At 38.6% G+C, this 23,379-nt stretch overlaps 1 protein-coding gene and 1 long non-coding RNA gene across 2 annotated transcripts in view; one reads left to right on the top strand and one right to left on the bottom strand.

The window, feature by feature from the left end:
* The window catches only part of LOC119481626 (solute carrier organic anion transporter family member 3A1-like), a 29,692-nt gene that overhangs the window by 3,456 nt on the left and 2,857 nt on the right, over positions 1–23,379 (top strand). The window contains exons 2-8 of the mRNA XM_037758735.1: positions 827–1,286; positions 18,446–18,544; positions 19,415–19,684; positions 19,837–20,001; positions 20,164–20,362; positions 21,349–21,484; positions 21,666–21,838. Of these exons, the coding sequence (XP_037614663.1) occupies positions 827–1,286; positions 18,446–18,544; positions 19,415–19,684; positions 19,837–20,001; positions 20,164–20,362; positions 21,349–21,484; positions 21,666–21,838 (1,502 nt within the window). The remainder of the gene's footprint in view (positions 1–826; positions 1,287–18,445; positions 18,545–19,414; positions 19,685–19,836; positions 20,002–20,163; positions 20,363–21,348; positions 21,485–21,665; positions 21,839–23,379) is intronic.
* On the bottom strand, positions 1,392–22,657 carry LOC119481643. Its single transcript, XR_005205242.1, has 3 exons — positions 22,399–22,657; positions 14,672–14,681; positions 1,392–1,404 (listed from the first exon to the last, which is right to left on the bottom strand). It is a non-coding gene; the product is annotated as an uncharacterized LOC119481643 (long non-coding RNA).

The raw sequence follows: 23,379 nt of genomic DNA, 5'->3' as shown, positions 1-23,379 counted from the left end.
GTACTTTTATCAATTTTCTGACATTTTATAGAAGAAATAATTCATCAGGTAATTGGCAGAATAATTGATAATGAAAATAATCGGTGGTAAATAAGACAACAAGAAATAGTGTGATTTTGCAATAGAGTTTGGTGTGAAATGAATGGATATCACACATGATCCGTCTGATTTCACCTGCATAGCGAATTTTCCTTTTCATCTGGAATTGCTTCAAGAAGCCTCAGGACTTGTACTGCACCTTTTGCTGTGGATGAATGATTAATAGAAGTTTAAAATAACTCCTGACCAACCTGTTATCATCAGTCCTGTCCTGTAGATGATCCAGCACACATTTGATGTAAAAGAACACAGCTGGTACGATGTGTTTGTGTCCGTTTCATAATTAGAACAGCTGCGTGAGGTTTCTTGCCTAAAGCCACACACATGCACATATGTCTTTTTCCCAGGTTGGCATCAGGCTAGCCTCAGGGTTGTTTTGGGAGGAGGAGGAGTGTGGGGATGAAGATGTTGGAAGCAGAGTAACATGTTGCTGTTGTTGGTTCGAGTGACAGATGGCTGTTTCTTACCTGCTTTTACTGAACACCACCTGAAGCTCAATGCTTTATTGTTTTACATAAACATTTAAATGGAACGCAAAATATATCATATTTTCTTCTTCTGACAGGTTGATACAGTAATTAATAGTGTAGAAATTATACATTATTAATTGCTGAATATAAAATCAAGTGATTAAACTGTATTAAAAAGTCATTGTCAGTACTAAATTGTTGCTAGTTGTAAAAACACTATAACACTTCCTTTACCTCCACATCTCTCTCTCTCTCAGGTAAGTGTCCTGACCACTCTGGAGAGACGCTTCAACCTCCAGAGTGCAGATGTGGGCGTCATCGCCAGCAGCTTCGAAATCGGCAACCTGGCCCTCATCCTGTTTGTCAGCTACTTTGGCGCCAAGGCCCACAGACCCCGCCTGATTGGCTGCGGCGGGATTGTCATGGCGTTGGGGGCGCTGCTGTCGGCCCTGCCGGAGTTCCTGACTCACCAGTATGAGTACGAGGCTGGGGACTCGTGGCACGCCGAGGACGGCAGGGACGTCTGCTCCAACACCTCCAGGTCGGAGAACCAGGACTCTGGGTTTAAATGTGGCAACAGAGCCAACACCAACATGATGTACCTTCTGCTGATCGGAGCCCAGGTTCTGCTGGGCATCGGAGCCACGCCCGTCCAGCCTCTGGGAGTGTCCTATATCGATGACCATGTCCACAGGAAGGACTCCTCGCTGTATATAGGTGAGTAGCTACTGTACAACTGAAACATAGAAGGTGATTGTCAAGTTTGGGTTCATATTGTGGGTATTTCTATTGTCAATAAATCAAAAGCTTTTTACTCTTGATATACAGTATGTAACTTCCTGGTTAAAAGCTGAGTCACAATGAACACCACGAAAGCCACAGAAACAATTATGATGTGGTAAATATGCTGTGGTTGCTGAGCTATTAACCTTTTCAACAATATAGCAACAGAGTTAAGTCACATTTAATGGGTTTCTTGCTGACAGTAGGATTGGGAGATTGATACCCCTCTTACTGTATGTCTGTACACTTAAGTAGCCCTATGAAGCTAGAGCCAACAGGCAATTAGCTTACCTTAGAATAAAGACTAGGAGCCAGGGCAAACAGCTGGCCTAGCTCTCCAGCATGTAGGCTAACACCCCGTAAAACCACAACTTTTTACATTTCTGTTTATGTACAAATAAACAAACAAAATATAATGTGCTAATTACTCAAATTTAGAGGTGCTGGTAGAAGGATTGTTTAAACTTTGGAGAGAGCTAGGCTAGCTGTTTCCCTCTGTTTCCAGTCTTTATGCTAAGTTAAGTTAATCACCTGCTGGCTCTATTTAGCGCACAGACACGAGAGTGGTCTCGACCTTCTCATCTAATATCGGCTTGAAAGTAAATAAGCGTACTCCCCCAAATTTCCAACTATTTCTTTAATCATGCGTTTGTCCAAAGGCACCTATAAGGCTCAAATATACAAATCTCAAATCAAATTTAGCATGTTGAATATGGTGCTGGGTGTAAATGCCAGTACGTTCAAAGTACTATCAAAGACACCAGATGTCCGTCATTCCACACCAGATGGAGTGTACGGGTGGAGTGAAATAAAATGATGCAGAAAATAATATTGACTCACATCCAAAACAACACCGGCCCTAAGCTAAATTTACAACTAATAATCAATGAAGAATATTATTTAGAACCAGTCCTAGCATTTAAAAAGCATAAAACAAAGATCCCTGAACTGAACAAGAACTAGCAACAGTTTGATTCTTCGTACTCCTGCATTCGGCTGTCTTGCATCCCAGTTAGCTGGAAGTAATAAGAAACAAAGGCTAATGGCATAATAAAATCTGTACAATCACAATATCTATCAAAGTAAATGGGATGATAATGTTGGCATAATTGAAACATGACTGTGACATTAATCATTCACATGTGCACTAAATGATCAGATCTCCTTAATTAACACTGAGGCTCATTTTAGAAGATTTTACAAGATTACATTATTATTACATTATATTAAACAAAATCTGATCGCTGATATAATCTCCACTAAATCATAATTAGTCATGATAAGTTAGACAAATGGATAATGATAGGTGCACGTGCAGCAAAGTAGGTAAAAGTGAAAGTGGTTGGGAGCTATGGCAGGTTTTAGGCTTTAGTTAGTGTGCAGTGCAATGGATGGATACAAAATGTGGTCACAATCAAATCACAAGAGACAACAGAGTATTCAAGAGATGGTAAAGTTATCATGACCTCTGACTAGATTCTACTTTTGAATTTAATTTTAAAAGTTTATCACAATGTGTTCAACAATAAAACAGTTCATATGATATAATGTGCTGAAACAGTCAGTGCCGGTCAGTGTGCAGGAATGCTCAGAAGGCCGTCATTTGCAAATAAGACATCTACCATTTTAAAACACTGATCAGAACAATTATAGACATACAACACTTTATGTAATAATGCTAGTGTCTTCTGATGTGGTCCTTAAAGGTGCTAAATGCAAGATTGGGAGCATTTCTATTGCCTCCGCACGGCTGTCAACATGGCAACGGCTGAGCAGGCAGCTCTTAGCTAACGGTGCTAACAGTGAAAGCAAAGGCAACAGTGCTGACAGAGCTAACAGTGTTAACCTGAGGGGGAACCGCAGGGTGGGTGCTTTGCTTCTGTAACGACGTCGGCGGTCGGGGCGGTGTTATCAGCTGTAACCGCCGTATGAGAACAGTGCAGAGGGGCGGCCGTGAGCTAGTCAGTGGGGCACGCTCACATGCACAAACGAGCATTAAAGGCACACGTGGCCGACCCGGCTATGTAAACAAAGCACAGAGAAGCCTTCGACTTCATTCTCTGCTCAGGTTGACATTACTCCTCTTAATCTTTAAATATCAAATAGTTGTTTGCTGCTATATTAATGCTTTGGATATCGTATAAAGAACTTTTAATCACTGAATCCTTACCAACTCCAAAGGTGTTGGAGGAGCAGGAAAATTCTAAAGAAGGATCCTCCTTGAAGGATCTGTGTGGATTATTATCTTAATAATAGGTTTTCCACCTCCAATGAAGAGCAGCGCACAGCCGCTTCTCAAGTCTAAGGGCCCTATTTTAGTGATTATATGCTATTTTAGCATATAATTATTAAATAATGTTTTTAATAAAGTAATGTTTGATAAATTTTGAGGTAAATATTGGGGTAATTTGGCAGTAATTCCAAAGAAATTTCAAATAATTGACTTGCTAATTATCACCTAATTACCATGAAATTTGCGTACCTGTACAATGAAGTGTTACTGAATATCTAACATAAATATACATTGATGGATTTTGTCACTTAGTCACTGCAACATACATGAACAGCTCACATTACAAATTATGTATTAACATTTTTGCCGATCTAATTTAGAGAGAAAAATAGAACTGTCCAACTACTGCACACATTTTTTTTCTTGGTTTAAACATGTTTTTTTTTAGATACTCTACTATTACTGTATGTTATTAAAGGAGATGAGAGAGGTCCAGTTACGTGTTTCTGTGATACTGCACTGCACAGTATTGACTTCGACAGTTTTGTCCAGCCCAGATAATGAGTTTGGCCAGTGGATGGAAATATCCCTGACTATTAAACATGTTAGTTACGTGTGAGGGGAGTCCATCAATGCTTGTGCTATTTTATGATCTTTTTTGCTGAATGGTGTCATAAACTACCTCGCTGCAACAAAATGACTGTGTTTAAGATTAGAAAAGCAGCCTTGTGAACAGAAGGAATAATCTTATTTAATTAAAAATTTCCTGTATTGATGTTGTTGATGGGGAAATTGTGGGTCTGATCCTGCCCTCTCTCACCTAAGTGCCTTTGAGCAAAGCACATTATTCCCAACTTCTGCACGTGTTCAGTGGTCAGCAGCAGAGGACTGCAGTTATACTTACAGCAGAAACCAAGAGGTCGACATAACACACATTACAGCCCGTCTGCCAAAGTTGCCAAGGCAACAGTACAGAGACACGCACTGAGCCTACAGTATGTGCCATTCCTATTTGTCTCACCACTCCACGACCTGCTAGTAGCAGAGCTCCATCTGGGGAGAATGAGACGGAGGATGAGAGAAAAAAAGACTCCCATTATTACTAAAATAAGGAAAAAAATATATTTTTGTTATTAGCCAGTAATTTAATCTGATAATGTTGAGGCTTTTCTCTTACAAAAGTACAAAATGGACACAGCAAGTAATACCAGACTGCCAAAACTTGGAAGTAGCATGCAACTGTGGTGGGTTAACAACAATTTATTTACAAAAAATGTACTGCCAGTGGGAAAATACACTGGTCAATCTAAAAGATTGTCCTTTATTGTATTCTTCACATTTTTACAAATGCAAGAATAATGTTATTGGTATTATATCGGTAAAATCGGTCCATGTTGTTGGCCCTGAAATATCCAATTCCATGTCCGTGCATCTCTTCGGTAACACTTCATTTTACAGGTTTGCAGATGTCATGGTAATTAGGTGATAATTAGCAAGTAACCTATTCGAAATTTCTTTGGAATTACTGCCAAATTACCACAAATATTTACCTCAAAATGTATCGAAGATTACTTTATTATAAACATTATTTAATAATTATATTCCGCTATTTCGAAATAGCTGGTAATTTATTCAATACATTTCCAGGAAAAGAACACAAAGTTAATTTATATGCTTTATTTCCATGTCTGCTGGCAAATAGATGATAATTAGCAAATAACTTCTTTGAAATTTCTTCAAAAAGTCCCTGAATCATTACATTAGCTACCAGGTTACATTTGTGTAGACAATAAGTGACACAATGGTGAGCTTTGTGCCTGATCAGAAGTGTCTTCTTTTAGTTTTGGTTTTTCACCTCCGATGAAAAGCAGCGCACAGCCACTTCTCAAGCCTAAGGGCCCTATTTTAACCATTATATGCTATTTCAGCATATGATTATTAAATAATGTTTATAATAAAGTAATTTTTGATAAATTTTGAGGTAAATATTGGAGTCATTTGGCAGTAATTCCAAAGACATTTCAAATAGGTTACTTGCTAATTATCACCTAATTACCATGAAATTTACGGACCTGTAAAATGAAGTGTTACCATCTCCTCTTATTGCGGTTCGCACTCAATTGCAAATTTTACAGCTGGGTATGACATTCAATTATTGTATGATAATGTATACTAGAGTAAAACCACCATCACATTAAATCTTGCAGAGCTGATGCAGCAATAAGTCAAAGCACAGCTGTAGTTTATGTTATTGTGTAAGAGTACTTGCGCTGTTCTTAAGCTCCTCTTATTGTAGATTCATCAGTTTTACTCCTATGGGAAGAACAAAGGCACTACAAGGTAATAAATTATTATTGTTGGCGATCATGTGGCTAGTTGCTCCTCCTCACAGGCTCCTCTGCTAGTCCTTGGCCAGTTGCGGTGTCTCTGTTTGCGTTTCAGTGCAGACCTCTTACAGGGTGAGAAAGCCTGCGGTTTGTTCTGTGCATGCTTTGATCTGTACAGTCTCTGTCAGCCACACTCAGAGTGGAGGAGACGAGGAAGGGAGGGAGGGAAGAGACGAGGGAGGGAGGGAGGGATGGAGCAGAGGAAGGAGGGCAAACAAGGCTAGCACAGCACCCAACAACCCACCCTACCCCCCAGCTTGGCGAGAGGCCAACTCATACCAGATGTTTGATGTAAGACATTACACTTGATACTTCTTTGCTATTTTAGAAAATTTTAAGGAATTCACTGCACTTCACTTATTATGATGCGCTACATCATAGCCCTTCTACATTGCCCTTTTATAATCTGATAACAAATAAGCACTACTACACATTTAACATTTATCTATTTATCCATTTATTGCTTTTGTAAAATAACAAAAATAATACTAATAAATTAATTGTATGTTTTGTTTAGATTTTGTTTTGCCACAGCATATAGGTCTTATTTTTTAAATACATGTCCTGCATTCTTTTGAGAAAAAGAAATCTGATATATTGAAATTAAATTTAAATTAATGCAAGACTAAAGGCCATTACACACCAGCATTATTTTTTTCAGGCCATTAATTTGCATGTCAGTATATTTTTTCGAACTGTTTTTGTCATGAATACTTTCACACAGAACTCAAACATTACGCGGTGAATAAGGGGATGTAATTTTTTTCTGAAACAAGGTCGATTTTCTGAGCTTTCGTACCGCGAATAAAGGCATCAACCTATCATGTTGTGCGGAACGGGTTGAGTTGCGCCTATATTTCTGAAACAACAACACGGAGGCTCCTTAGTCCGAACCAAGACGGCAAACTTTATCACTCTTTTCAACCTTGACAAAGATACCGCAGACCAGATCCAGTTTTTGAATTTCATCCTGAAGGGAACGTGAAAGTCTGAACAAAATTTTAGATAACTAGAGACATTTCACTCAAAGCCACAAATGTCAACCTGCTGGTGGTGCTAGCGAAAAGGTCAAGGGATTACAAAATGGTAATTATTGCCATCAATCATGGTAAGCCATCAAATCATGGTTAACCAACGTTAGAAGTACTCTGGCTTTATTTTGCCAGAGAATGACTAACTGTGATTTCAGTTTGACTTTAAGAGTCAGAACTGCCTGTAAGTATGAGTCTGATTGTGTCTGTTAAAGTTAGCCCTGTGATAGACTGGATTTGACAGTCCAGTCAGTCAACCAAGGACGTCTCTTAACGGCAATCTTTAAAAATGTACCACCATTTGTTGCTTCTTCTTTTTTTTGGTACACTCTTCAGCTGTCCGTTAGTTTGGAAATGTGCATACCTTGCATTTTGGACTGAAATCTTGTCTCTGATTTAGTATCATTGCCACTATTCTATGTCCTGGTCCTTATACCAGTCCATAAGGATTTTTTTGTTTCATAACATCCCCCAAGCTTCTTCATTTGACACTTACAGATAGTCTATTATTCTTTTCTCTACACCACCCCCTCTCTGTTCTCCGTTTTACAATCCAGGCATATTGATTGCCATGGTTACCTCCTACAATGTGACTGCTGCGTCGTCTGTTGTGGCTTCTGTAATTGCATGGAGACCGGTTTTCATACAGCACATGCGTGTTATATGTACATGTTCCTTTTCCTCGTCTCAAGGCAGTGGCGTTGTTTGACAAGCTTGACGTGTGAAGACGCAGTAACATTGTAAGAAAAGCCCTGAATAATGCAGCGTGACAGAGCAGCAGTTAGGAGTTGTTTAGCAAACATCTAACCAAATGATTAAATATTAAAGCAGCGGCTCTCTGCGGGCTCGCTAACAAACCAGATGATAGAAGGAGACGCTGCTCTGTTGTGGCCACATCTTCACCCCACATGGATCAATACTGCCTGAATGAGAGACACTGGGAATACTCGAGAGCAAACCAGCAAACACTTCCCAGTTGTCATGGCACATGTCTTCCAGCATGCACCTGTCCTGTATCTGTGTCCTAGTACTGCAGCCTGTTCTTTCTCAAACGTTGAGTAGGTTTTCACTTGGTGTCCTGTACTTCTCTCTGTGTTGTCCTCTATGTGTGTATTTATCCTGATCAATGAGAGCAACATCACACAGCTGGCTGATAAAAAGGAAAAATGTTCAGTTAGCTGGCCATCAGATCATTGTACCTTCAAGCAAATAAGAGAAGAAAACAAACAGATTTAAAAATGGTAGTAAAGCAGCAGTGATACACTGCAGTCAAGCAATAAAGAGTGGGATCTGTGTGTCCAGAATCTACAGCCATGCGTCTGTGAGGCTTTACTCGGGGCGCAGCAGCAGTGCTTTGATCTAAATGCTAAAGTCAGCATGCTAACATGAGCACAAAGACAATGGTAACCTTGCTGATGTTTAGCAGCTATAATGTTAGCAGTGTTCACCATCTTAGTTTAGCATGATAACATTTGCTAATTAAGATTCAAGATGTTTATTGTCACACCTGTTATACAAGTACAATCGTGTGAAATACTTTTTTGCTGGGAAGCTCCATTAAGGAAATAGTAAGTTAAGTAGCAAAAAATCAAATCAAATAATAATAATAATAATAATAATAATAATAAATATAATAATAATAAATTACACAACAATAACAAAAGAAATTTACAGTAATAGAATTAACAAAAATAATACATATAAATAAATAAAAAATGTGTATTTACAAATAATATACAGTACAATAATAAAGGAAATACTTGGTATATGGTAAATATAGAAGCAGATGTATATATATGGGAGCAGTACATGCACATGATGTTGAATCTGTGTGTGTGTATGTGCATACGGTATATATCCATCCACATTAAAGGTGCTCTATACAATATCCAGAGCATTAATATAGCAGCAAGCAACTATTGTCTATGTAAAGATATAAAGGAGTAATGTCCACCTGAGCAGAGAATGAAGTCATTCACCCTCTGTGTGTGTTGTAATCAAAGCTTCTCCATGCTTTGTTGACATGACCAGGCCAACCGTGCATGCGTTTTAGTGCATGTAAGTGCATGTGAGCGTGCGCCACTGGCTAGCTCATGGCCGCCGCTCTGTACTGCTCTCATACAGCGGTTACAGCTGATGACGCCATCCCATCCAACGGTATCATCGCGGAAGCGTAGCACCCACCCTCTGGTTCCCCCTCAGGTTAGCACTGTTAGCTCTGTCAGCACTGTTGCCGTTGAGAGCTGTGCGGAGGCAATAGAAATGCTCCCAATCTCGCATTTAGCACCTTTAAAGTTACAGTGTGTCTATTTAATATTTAAAGTCTTGACCTGCGGCTTATATGACCAGAAAATGGCTTCCCACAGAAAGACCAACCTGCTCCTGAGCTCTGTCGACTACAGTATAATGTCCGAGCCGAAGTGTAATTGGATTATTGATTGCTGTCTACTGCTTGACTGATACCCTAGACAAAGACAACTAATCCTCCTATCTATTGTATCGCTCACAGAGCCTCCAACAGAGAAGCAGCTATTCAATTACAGTATTCATGCTCTGTGCCTTTTTTTTTGTACAATAATGTAGCTCCAAATAGTTTCTGCTTTCCATCCTAATGAGGTTCAGTATGTGGCGCTGTGTAAATGTTTGTATCTCGCTAATGGAAGATGTAAATCTTTTTCTTTACAGCATATAGTCAGTCTATGTGAGCACCACAGTAACACGACAGTGTACAGACTCAGTAGGCTATTTAAATACATCCAGTTTTTTTCTTGGTTTCCATGCATTCGTATTTGTCTGTCGTGTCAGAAAAGCAAAATTTCTCCTTTAAAATTGCTCTTTGAAGTCAAAATGAAGCTTTACAAAAACACTTGGCCACATAAATTGTTAGCCGTACTAGCAGCATGCCTCTAGAGATGGCCTGTCAGTCTAGACTGACATATCTCATCAACTGATGGCTTGCCATGACATACTGTGTAGACATTCGTCATCCCCAGAGGATGAAGCCTACTCACTTCGGTGATACCCTGACTTGTCCTCTTGCGCCACCGTGAGGTTTGCATTCGTGGTTTTGAGTAAAATGTTGCAACAATTTTGAGTGCCTTGACATTTGGTTCACATGTTCACGTTCCCCTCGGGATGAATTGTAATAACTTTAGTGATCCCTAACTTTGCCTCTAGCACCATTATCAGGTCAAATACATTTTTATTTTGTGCAATGCTTTGTTTTAAAGGGGAACTATTATGCTTTTGTGCTTTTTTCCTTTTCTTTAGTGTTACATAGCTTTTTGTGCATGTAAAAGGTCTGCAAAGTTAAAAAGTCCACGCCAAAGGGAGTTACTTTCACCCACAGAAACACTGCTCCTGAATTGCCTGAAATGCCTCACTTGAAGGCCTGCCTTTTCTTCTGTAACGTGGTGATGTCACCAAGTAACACATTTGCTAGTGGCTAGTTTGGCACGCCCTCAAACAAAGCTAGTTAGAGCGGAGCTGGAGCGGATGGCAAGAGCTCAAACAGAGCGTTTCAGACAGAAAGTGAAAAGAGGTGCTGCAGCACAGACAGTTTGAGAAAAATAAAGCGTTTTTTTAAACATTAAAGCATGTAAACATGTTCTAGTAGAAACCCAAAACACAAGTATGCACCTGAAAACGAGCACAATAGGTCCTCTTTAAGACCAATACCTCTAAAACTAATGACATTCCCATCAGCCTCAGGTGTGCTAATTAGCAAATGTTAGCATGCGAACACGCTTAACTAAGATGTTGAACATAGTAAACGTACCTGCTGAACATCAGCATGTTAGCATTGTCATTGTGAGCATGTTAGCATGCTGACTTTAGCATTTTGCTCCAAGCACGGCACTGTGAACACTGTGTGTACTTAGTCAGACTAACAATCATACTTTTTCTAACGTTGGTTTAAAGAAAGTTTAGGTTGTTGAAATATTTAACAAACTAACATGACTTGCTGTTCAGCACAGTTAGACCTTCCCATTATTGTGTGAACGCACAAACGTACCTCAGACTAGGCTGGACAACAACAGGAATGTTTAAGGTCTGCAGCATAGTGTTAAATGGCAGCAACACTGTACAGTACAGTAACCTATAGCACACAACAATATACAGTAAAGTAAAAGAGCAGTCGGAGCCAGAGGGGTCCAGCTCTGCGGCGGCTGGGTCAGCTTCTCTCTTCCTGCCTCATATCTTAGCCCCTATTCATCGCTGTAATGCGTGTAATGAAGCGCTGTGAGGCTGAGAGTCCACTGCAGCAAAATGTTTTTACTCCGGTGGAGTTATTACTCTTCCACTGTAGGACAGCAGAGGAAGGAACGGACGCTGACTCAGCACACACTGTCTGTTCGGACCGGCCCAGGTTGTTTTATATGTGCACCTTTTAGGAGCACCTTTGCCAAGATACAAAGTGCCAGTGATTGAACCGTGCCATAATGTGAGTCTGAGTGAGAAATTATTCATGTGCTGGCAGTGTGACCAGGTGGAGGAGCCCCGTTTCACACAGTATGACCTTGCCTCTGCTGCATTCATTGCAGCTGGGTACAGAACACAGGCATTACCATCATGTTGAGCCTGATTTCTATCACTTCTGTTTTTATTAGATTCAAAGCAAAAATGTTAACAATAAAATTAACAAACACTGAATATGTTGTAAGGGCTGTCAATTGATTAAAATATTTAATTGGGATTAATCGCATGATTGTCCATGATGTCTAGGAACGGCATCTGGAAGACAGAGGAAAACAAGCAGTAGAGCTGATCTGAGGTCTGCTCTCCAGCTGCCGTCTATGAGAGCCGGCTGTCAATCACTCGCAAACTCCAACCAAATGGTCAAACTAGGCAGCGCTGATCAAATATTAATTAATATTATGTTACGTTGATGCCTATTTCTCGCCTCAAATGTTTTCAGAATCATCTTGTAGTGCACGGTTTAGCTGTAAAATTAGAAAGTTTGTGACGCCGTCGCAATTTGTGAAATCTGGTGAAGGAACGCCAAGTTCTGGTCACATGACCAGAGCACAGCCAATAGGAACGCTCTCTCAATGAAATGACCTGTGATTGGTCAAAGTCTCCCGTCACAGGCTAGATTTTCTAAAGCCTGAAAACAGAGCCATGAGGAGGTGCATAAGTCTATTATGTCTCAGAACACTTGAATTACAATATGCTGAAAGGTTATTATGGAATTTTTGCCCAATGATGCCAAAAATATACTGCCTACTGCCACTTTAATAACGCATTTTTTTATCTGTTCAAAATGTACCTTAAAGGGAGATTTATCAAGCATTTAATGCTCTTATCAATATGGGAGTGGACAAATGTGCTTTCTTTATGCAAATGTATGTATATATTTATTATTAGAAATCAATTAACAACACAAAACAGTAACAGATATTGTCCAGAAACCCTCACAGGTACTGCATTTAGCAAAACAAATATGCTCAAATCATAAAATGGCAAACTCAAGCCCAACAGGCAACAACAGCTGTCAGTGTGTCAGTGTGCTGACTTGACTATGACTTGCCCCAAATTGCATGTGATTATCATAAAGTGGGCATGTCTGTAAAGGGGAGACTCGTGGGTACCAATAGAACCCATGTTCATTCACATATCTTGAGGTCAGAGGTCAAGGGACCCCTTTGAAAATGGCCATGACAGTTTTTTCCTCGCCAAAGTTACACTAAGTCATTTTGGGGCGTTACTGGCCTCCTTCGACAATCTAGTATGACTTGGTTGGTACCGGTGGATTTCTTAGATTTCGTATTTTCACCCTAGAGAAAGAAATTAGTGGCATTAAAACAATATTAGGATATTATTAGTTAGATAATATTAGCATTAAGGTGTTATTATCACGTTAACTATGACAGCCCTAATAATTGTACTTTAGATATTTAAAGTGATATATTCAGGACATGTTTAATAGTAATACTAATAATTTAGGAACAAAGCCATGTCAGGTCCAGGCCAAGTTGCAGACTATATTATATATAGTATTAAAATCACTTAGCTATAGAAGCTCACAGTAAGGAGGAGCTGTCAAATCCTGTACAAGCTCTCAGCTTAAGTGGAGTGTCTCTACCTGCCATCTCCAAATGGCTGGGTCAGACAAGCTGCCAGAGTTTTACATGGATATCTAAGTCATCTCTAAAGCTCTAAGCCTTCCCGCAGTGTCTCTTCTTTAATAAATGATCCTGTGAATTGTACATTTTCTCTTACAGTTAGATTCATGTCATCTAGGTTCATGTGACACAAAGTGGCACAGAGTCAGCTTGTGTCTGCGCCACAGTGTGAAAGGAATATAATTAAACTAATCTTCCATTAGTTTGTTGTCCAGCAGGATTATATTACCTTCATCTTGTGCGTGTATTCATTGTCACAGCCCTCAAACACAGCAAGGTTGAAAATAGTGTCAAGAAGGATACAACAGCAGTCTGTTTTTTTTTGCATAGAAACATTGGAAATCCATTAAGGTTCTGTCTGGAGATATTTCATAGAGCACAGCTTCTCCATAGCCGAGTATGTCCTGCTAAAACAGCCCACAGCGTGTGTTTGAGATGGGTGTCATGTTGAATTCCTCCATGTCAACCAACACTCTTCTCTGCCATTTTTAAACCTTTTGCAAGTACCTTTAGTAATATATTTCTCTATAATGGCTATGAGGATTTGAGCTAAAATATCTCTGGACAGTAAATGTACATGTTCATAAAACATCTGTGGCATTTAGTTCATCCTGATTGCAATCACAAGTTAAGAATTTGGTTCCAAAATAAGGTAACCAATGTTATATTTTAATTGATAGAAGATTGTTAAAGGATAATTAGAAACATAGGGGAGTCTTTGAATAAGTTGTACAGACTAGACGAGACTGTAGCCAGTTAGCATATAGTCATGCACCCTGACCCCATGATGACACACGTGGAGTGAGAGCTCCCTCATTTGCATGATGAGGCAGAAATGCATAAAGAAATGTGTAAAGTAATGTATAAGGAAAAGAATACAGAAATAAATAGGTTTGGGGGAATAAATAAGGGGTGAAATGCAAAGGGAAAATCATGCAGAAATAAATAAATAAATTCATACATTTAAAGATAAATAAATAGATTTTAAAATGAATAAAACTAAATACATAAATAAATAAAAGGGAAAATTAAACAGAAGAGTAAATACATAAGGGAATTAATACAAAGATAAATAAGTAAAGAAGTGAATTAAAGACAGAAATATCAATTTTATGTCACATCAATTAATTAATGGTTACATTTATTTTTAATATTTTTGCTACATTTAATGACATTTATTAATTTATCAAGTCATTTAATTATTTATTCATTATTTTTTTTTATTTTGGCAGGTTCCGTCCTTCATAAAAATACACCCTATAGTTTACATTGTTTTAGAAAAGGAAGTCTTATATAAATATTAAATGTTGTATAATCCTTGCCTTCCTGAACAGATGTTGCCGTTTTTTCTACCAAAGTTGGCTTGTTTGATTGTTTTAAGTGCGAAAAATAGTGTTATCACTGCTAAATAAGCTTTCTCAGGATGATCACTCCTAACAGCTAGTTTTATAGCTTCGACCATTTCCCCGCACCTCATGTCCACCAGTCCATTGATATGTGCTGCTACACTGCAGACTTCTAGAGCTCTCATCCACGGCTACACTGAGGCAGAACTGCAATCATTGCAAAGTCAATAGATTCAGAAGGATTTACATCCTGCCTCTAATAACAATCAAAAGTTAAACCAATCCTTTGAAAATTAACCTCAGATGCATTATGTTTTTTTTAATATTAATGTATTTAATGTTGCTATTGTTTGCAAATTTTCTCAAATTACGCCATCGCAAATTTTATTTCAAAAGGTTGATTTAAATTTTTTTTCTTACATTTCTTTAAAATGAATACGTCTTAAAGTCATAATTTTAGTTTTTTCTTTACAGGATTGCTAAATTCTTCTATAATTTTACAGGTTTAGAAAATTTGAGGAAAAAAATACTGGGTTTTGGTCACACCTAATACATAAATTCTCCCATAATCTCACAAAAATATACTCCCATACAATTTGTACATTTTAAATCTCAAAAACAGTTCCTGAAGGTCACAACCACAATAAAATAAATCACATATTTTAAGCAAAAATTAAACTCCAAATCCTCTGCCATTCATTATTTCGTAAATTCTGTTACGCCAGTCCATGTCGACTCTGGAGGAGTCGACATGGACTGGACATGGAGTCACACTTTAGAATCAGAAACATTATGTTGCCAAGCAGGTTTGCACAGAAAAGGAATTTGTCTTTTGGTGTTTTGGTGCATAAACATGATATAAATACAACAATTTACAGTAGAAAATATGAAAAAAATATAGAAATATGTAAAATATAAATGTTTTTAAAGTGAGTTTTGTGCAGGAATGTGCCAAATATTGACCAGGGGATGTGTAAAAGTTGAGCGCACTTGCTTTCAGATATGGGAGTCAAGAAAATCCAATATTCTAATAGTTTTTACTGTACAGTAATAAAGGTTTTACTGTGGTTAAAGCTCCAGTAGTTCACGGCAGTAAAAGAATGTTGCTGCCATGAGCCTTTGGTCGTGTCTCCGAGGAAATGGCCTCAGATGTACCAACTGTTGAGTCCAAACAGCAGACTGGCATCAGTCCTGAATGCTTCTCCTGATGGCTGTCGAGCAGCTGTTGCCACAGGATTATGAGCTCTCTGTCTTTTCTCACGCCATAACAAAGCTTACCGGTAATTCTCCGTCATCATGCTTATTGCTGCTATCGTCGTCAGCCGTTTCACTGCGAAGGCCTCTCCAGGCTCTGGCCTTATAGGAGACACAGTAAAGCTGGTGGTGCCTACAGTGAAGTTTAGAGAATATGGAGCTTGCCTGGGATTAACTCTGCTAGCATCCTGAAAATGTGAAAACTGGACAATGTAGTATCTGGTTTTGTACTTGTAAAATTCACTTTCTTAAGTGATGATATTGCAAAATCTTTACAAAACAGTCAAGTCCACCTTTATCTTTATGTATATGAATACAAATGTATATGGTATATACAGTATATATATATAGTTAACACGATAATAATGCGTTAATGCAAATTCGTTTTAACTTCACTAATTTCTTTAACTCATTAACACAACTTGCGATTTAGGTTGTAGCAGGCTCAGTTAGCTAGATACTAGTGAAGATACTGGTTTCATATGAAACTAGAAAAACCTAAGGAATTCATTGGTACCAATCATGTCATACTGGCTTGTTAAGAAGGAGGCTTAACAACGCTCCAAAGTTACGCTAAAATTTGGTGAGGAAAAACTGGCATGGCCATTTTCAAATGGGTACCTTGACCTCTGACCTCAAGATATGTGAATGAAAATGGACTCTATGGTTACCCACGAGTCTCCCCTTTACAGACATTCCCACTTTATGATAATCACATGCAGTTTGGGGCAAGTCATAGTCAAGTCAGCACACTGACACACTGACAGCTGTTGTTGCCTGTTGGGCTGCAGTTTGCCATGTTATGATTTGAGCATATTTTTTATGCTAATTGCAGTACCTGTGAGGGTTTCTGGACACTGTTTATCGTTGTTTTGTGTTGTTAATTGATTTCCAATAATAAATATATACATACGTTTGCATAAAGCAAGCATATTTACCCACTCACATGTTGATAAGAGTATTAAATACTTGACAAATCAACCAGTAAGATACATTTTGAACAGATAAAATATGTGCGATTAATTTGTGATTAATTAGGATTACTAATGGACAATCATGCGATTAATCGCAATTAAATATTTTAATCGACTGACAGCCCTAATAGGAATACAAACATATATGTTTTGTGGTTTTGATTGAGGCTCCTGACTATAATAATTAGAGTTAGTTATTGTAGATATTTCTGTGTCTGTGCCTCTGTAAGACCCCAAATCTGTCAAAAGAATTATGGATGTGGCTCCCTGCTGGCCCCAAGGCACTAGTCATGAATCGCAGTGTCCCCAGCTCGAGTCTGGCAGTCTTCATCTCTCTCTCCCCTCATTTCCTGTCACCTTTCTACTGTGTATCTCTTATAAGGGAATAAAAAAAATGACCCAAAATACTTAAAAAAATAATTAAGGATAAAATATGTGCTGACACAGGTGGCGACCAAAAATCCCCCCAAAAAATTGTCTCTGATTTATATTATGGAGATTTTATCTTTAGAAATGCATTGATAAAGCCATGAAAATTGAAGCGGCCCTTCCGCTCTCAGATTTATCGCTGGTGATAACCACGGCACTAATCATTACATCCCTCACAGGAAACATTGACTGGCCCTCTCGTTCTCTCAGTAGGGAGCAGCCACTTCTGCTCTGGGCTCTTCTATTAGCAGTCAGGCTACTGGAGCTCACTCCTATTGTTCCACTTACCACCAGCATGGATAACTGAGTTTCAGTACCACACACACACACACACACAGTCTGCCGTTGCTTACTGGAAACCTCTCGGCCTCTGGGCCAAAGCAGGGCAGCGTTGCTTTCAAGAGGAAATCAACCCGAGCTACTGCATCAGTGGTCCCCTGCTGCTCTTACACTAAGAACCCATTTCCTGCTTGATTATTTATGATCCTGCGGGATAATCTAGTCTTAGATCAATTACGCTGTGCAACCTATGAGCCGCATATTACAGTGACAGTGAATAAATCTGTCAGTGGGAGACATCTGATGAAATTTAAAGTCCCATGGCATGAATTCAACACTCAATCTCTCCTTGAATAGAATACATTTCATCCTCAGTCAGTGGATTTAACAACACTAGTGTCTGTAAGAAGCTCCATGTTATCACACACTGGTATTTAATAAAAGGGCCTTAGTAATAGACACTTTACAGTCTTGATACAATGCTGCCCTCTGCTGAAAGATGAGGTGAAATGCACTCATTGAATTCATTCTTAAGCTGATTTCTTGGCTTCTGGATGATGGACAATATAAGTAGTGTTATCACTGCACAACTAAGCTAAGATAAAAAATAAACTAGTGCTGCAACGATTAATAAATTAATCGATCACTTGGTAACTATTAAATTAATCGCAACTATTTTGATAATCGATTAATTGGTTTGAGTTATCTTTCTCCAGTTTCTTAAATGTGAATATTTTCAGATTTCTTTACTCTTCACTGACAGTAAACTAAATATCTTTACGTTGTGGACAAAACAAGATTTTTGAAGACGTCGTCTTCAGGACGTCTGATCAACATTTTTCACCATTTGCGGACATTTTATGGACCAAACAACTAATCGATTAATTGAAAAAATAATCGTCAGATTAATCGACAATGAAAATAATCATCAGTTGCAGTCCTAAAAGATAACCTAAATTAAAATACTTCAATATACTGTTCCATCCCATTTTCCATCCCGACTGACTATTTTATGCTCTTATTTCTGTCTTGCAGGTATTTTATTTTCAACATTAGTGTTCGGCCCGGCCTGTGGCTTCATCTTAGGTTCTGTCTGTACCAAAGTCTACGTTGATGCTGTCTTCATCGACACCAGTAAGTTGAAAGTTGCTTTTTTTTTGCATTTCTTTAGATGTATCTTTACATTTTGTTCATTTTATTTATTGCAATAGTTATATTTGTATTGACCCTACTGGGAAAATTAAGAATAACCTAATATTATACCCCAATAGAGTGCTCCATGGATGACGTATCTTTTTAGGCCAACCAGGAAGTTAGCATCGCCCTGGTTCCCTTGACAAAAAGACAATGGGATTGTTCCATTGGGTTTTGGATTATTGCAGAAAATAAGCTCTGTGGCAAACAAACGTTTATGATACTTACATGTTTTGTTCAGCAAGATAATCTTCACAAATGAACACCACTTTTATGATTATTAAAGTGTGAATGAAGTAGAAGTAAAAAAAATAATGTTAGGCTATAAATTAACTACACCACGGTCGCATGAGCGCTAGTATACACAACGAGTCTGTAAAGGAGGACGAGTCGGCGTGATGACGTTTAGTAGTCTCATTTAGCCACTTGTTAGCAACCGCCTTTTTAAAAATATATGAAGGCTTCAAAATGCTTCAAAAAGTGTGATATTTACTGATGTATTTCATGTTGTACAACAAAACCTTAAAATCTCTTCAGCTTGTGTTAACCACAGACCTTATTTCAGGCATTGAACTAAAAACCAATTAAAAAAAACCCATTGGCTTCCAGACGAGGGAGCCGGAAGTGCTAAAATGCTAACTCGTGTTTAAGGACTCATTCCTCTAGCACTCTATAGAAACATTAAGAAAGAATTAAGAAGGCACATTTTATTTCTTCCGTAATCCAGTTACATTGATTACTGTGAAATGTCATCTTCTGACATCATTCAACATCCATCCTTTGTGGTAAACTCCCCTACCTCTTATTCAGGTAAGCTGGACATCACACCAGATGACCCTCGCTGGATCGGGGCGTGGTGGGGTGGCTTCCTCCTCTGCGGTGCCTTACTCTTCCTGTCGGCCCTCTTCATGTTCGGCTTCCCCCAGTCGCTGGACGACCCGGACATGGACGGTGGAGGGGAGAGTGAGCAGGCCATGCTGCCTTCTTCACTGACCCTGGAGTACCAGGGCTCTAAACCCAACGGAGCCATTCACGGCTTTGATATGAACAGCGGACTCTCGGTTTGTGAGCATCTGAGAGGTAAGGGGGAGCACACAGGGGCGGGGATGCTGAGGGAAAAGGGTTGAAGACAAGTGGGGAATTTCAAAATATAACATCAGATTTTGTTAATCTCAGAAATGATCATTTTTCTCTGTCCTTTTTATCCCTTTTCTCCATTTTCTTCGACCCAGTAATCCCGCGGGTAACCAGGCACCTTCTCTCCAATCCGGTATTCAGCTGCATCACGCTGGCGGCCTGCATGGAGATCGCTGTGGTTGCCGGCTTTGCTGCCTTCCTGGGAAAATACCTGGAGCAGCAGTTCAACCTTACCACCTCCTCAGCCAATCAGCTGCTAGGTAGGTGGATCATAATCCTCTCTGAGTGGAGGGCAAACAGTTATTGTTCTGTTTTACAATCAAACAAAAAAAGATATAAATATAATGAGAACGTTTGTGTAGTGCAGATACCTTTACTAAGGACAATGCTAGTAAACATTTTTGGGAAATGTTCCTCCCCAGGTATGACAGCCATCCCCTGTGCCTGTCTGGGTATCTTCCTCGGGGGGCTGCTGGTGAAGAAGCTGAACCTGTCAGCTCTCGGCGCCGTCCGCATGGCCATGATGGTCAACCTGGTGTCCACCGCCTGCTATGTCTCTTTTCTGTTCTTGGGCTGTGACACCGGACCTGTCGCCGGGGTTACAGTAGCCTACGGAAACGAGTAAGCAGGGAAACCTACTGATGCATTTTCTCAAAAAACATATTCACATGACTTTCACTTCAAACATGCTAGATGCTAAAATATGCTAAAATACAAAAAATAATGCTAAGTATTGCAACTTTTTTGTTTAGATATAGCTAAATAGCTATTACCACTCCTATCATTTTCTGTTGACATTAATGCATTGTGTATTAATACAGAATTCAAGTCTTGCGTAAGAGACTTCAAGTTAGCCAAAAACTACCATTCTTGTCACTATGAGAGACAAGATGAACAAGCTGGTTTTGGTTTTGTTGCTGATTTATGGAGCTTCTCTCCATAATTGTGCATCAACAGTAAAGTAGCAGCAATATTTTATATATTTAACTTGATGTCTTAAATTACAGATAGCAGGCCGATGCATTCTCACTGTTTGCTGTGCTTCAAAAGATAATTCCACACTGAATCACACAGGGCAGAAAACAAAAATCCAAAACAAATAAATGAATAAATGACTTGATAAACAAATAAATATGTCATTAAATGTAGTAAAAAATAATATTAAAATAAATGAATGTAGCCATTAATTAATTGTTCAAATGTGACATATAAATTGATATTTCTGTTTTAATTTGCTTCTATATTTATTTATCTTTGTATTAATTCCCTTATTTATTTACTCTTTTGTTTAATTTTCCCTTTTATTTATTTATGTATATAATTTTATTCATTTTTAAATATATTTATTTATTTTTGCATTTATTTTTAATTTATTTTTAAATGTATGTATTTATTTATATATATATATATATATATACAGTATTTATTTATTTATTTCTACTTTTCCATTTCCATTTCACCCCTTATTTATTTCCCCAAATTGATTTATTTCTGTATTCTTTTCTTATACATTTCTTTCTGGCTCATTATGCAAATGATGGGGTTGTCACTCAACGTGTGTCGTCATATATATATATGCTCCCTAACATGACCTTTGACCTCCACAGGACATTGCGGTCCTGGCAGCGACCTGAGTCACCGTGCATCAATAACTGTAACTGCTACACAGCATCAGTGAGCCCCGTCTGTGGTTCCAATGGAGTCACCTACCTCTCAGCCTGCTTCGCTGGCTGCCTCAAACCAGTGAGTGAAGAAGTCAACACTGACTGAAATGAGCTGTTATCATGACGACCTCGGACACTGGAGAGCTCAAACTAAATGCTAGAGACCAGAAGCATACATGCAGTGCAGCAGCCCTGCTTTAGGTCTCCACATATTGACAGTGGGTTAAACATTTTGATCTCATTTCTTGTCTTTGTGCCAGAACCTGACCAGCTGCACGTGTATATCCAGCAACAGTGAAGAAGCGGTGGCGTTACCAGGGAAGTGTCCCAGTCCAGGCTGTCAGCAGGCCTTCCTTACCTTCCTGTGTGTTATCTGTGTGTGCAGCATGATCGGAGCTATGGCCCAAACGCCCTCTGTCATCATCCTCATCAGGTAAGAAGACCTGTGGCTATACATAGACCGCCCACAAGAGGGAGCTGTTGACATTTATGGCTGCTCAAAGGCATCACTTCAGTCATCTTTGGTGCAGACAGTGGTGGAAGTGCATTTACTTAAGTACAATTTTGAGGTACTTGTACTTTACTTGAGTATTTCCATTTTATGCTACTTTATATTTTAACTCCACTACATTTATTTGATTACTTTAGTTACTAGTTACATTGCAGATTCAGGTTCTTAATACAAAAAACAACTCAACTAATAAATTATGATGTATTATTACTGTTTAAGATACACAGCAGTGTATATAGCAAATCAAATTAGTTCAAAGTTAGGTACTTTATTATATACTTTTGTGCTTTTACTTAAGTCAAATTTTGAATGCAGGAAAATATGAACGGTAGTCAACGACGATAGACAAATATTTTTTTGATCCCATTTGAATTGCTCCATGAATCACACATATGATGTTTGTCAATTTAAAAGATCATTTTGAATGTCAGGAAAGTCACAGTTTGTGGTAAGACTGTGAAAATACATAATACACACTACACTACACACCCAAAAGTCATGTAAGTGACATCTCTTTCGCTGAAGCTACGATGCCTGTGTGTTTCGTACGGGGATGAACTCACACCAGGAACGGGTCTGATCGTTCTTTCACTTCCCGGCTGATTAAAAGACCAGTAGTCGCTGGATAAAACACATCAAGTAAGCTAATGTTTCATTTGTGCGTGGAACACAGCAAAGTTAGCTAGCTAGCTAGTGTTGGTGACGTATATTCTGCGGGTCCAGAGATGTAGTTCACTGAGCGGTTTCACACAAAACTAAATGATACTAAGACAAACCTACGACAGGCCGCCACTTGCAAAATTATGTTTTAAATTGACAAACATCATGTGTTCATTCAACATTCGTGGCGCAATTCAGACAGGATCAAAACATGATTTATGTCTCACTGTTGACTACTGTTCATATTTAATAAGGTCCCACCAGTCGGGGAGGGACTTCACCTCTCTGTATGTATTATGTAGATGAGCAGATGAGTATGCATATCATCACTACATAAATATAGTAAATTATGCATATCTGTCTATATATTAAAGAATATTTTGGGTTTATTACAACTTGGGGCCTATTTTCCTACTTGTGTCCATATATCAATAGAATTATAATATAATTACATTATTATTACAGATAGAATAGAATCAAGTTAACTGCTGTGATCTGTCACCATGGCAACATTTCTAAAGAAGAAGGCAGCAGGGGCAAGAACACAAACAGTGGTTTGACATTTTGGGAGAAAAAAAAAATGAGAAAGCAAATAAGTATATTTCCCAAATTGTTAAACTAGTCCATTATTCGTCAGGTTTCAAGTAGTAAAGATGGCAAACTGTCTGTTGTGTACATCCATCACATCAGTTACCACACCAACTGTATTTGCCGCAGTTGTGTGCACAGTTTTCCTGTCCAATGAGGACAAATTAACAACTTTTTGGGTGTGCTCACTTTCTGTTTTACCTCAAAATAAAGTG

This window comes from Sebastes umbrosus, chromosome 2 (assembly GCF_015220745.1).
Source record: "Sebastes umbrosus isolate fSebUmb1 chromosome 2, fSebUmb1.pri, whole genome shotgun sequence".
In the NCBI taxonomy this organism is placed as follows: Eukaryota; Metazoa; Chordata; class Actinopteri; order Perciformes; family Sebastidae; genus Sebastes; species Sebastes umbrosus.
The sequence above is the reverse complement of the archived record's forward strand: the minus strand, read 5'-3'. Positions and strand labels throughout refer to the sequence as shown.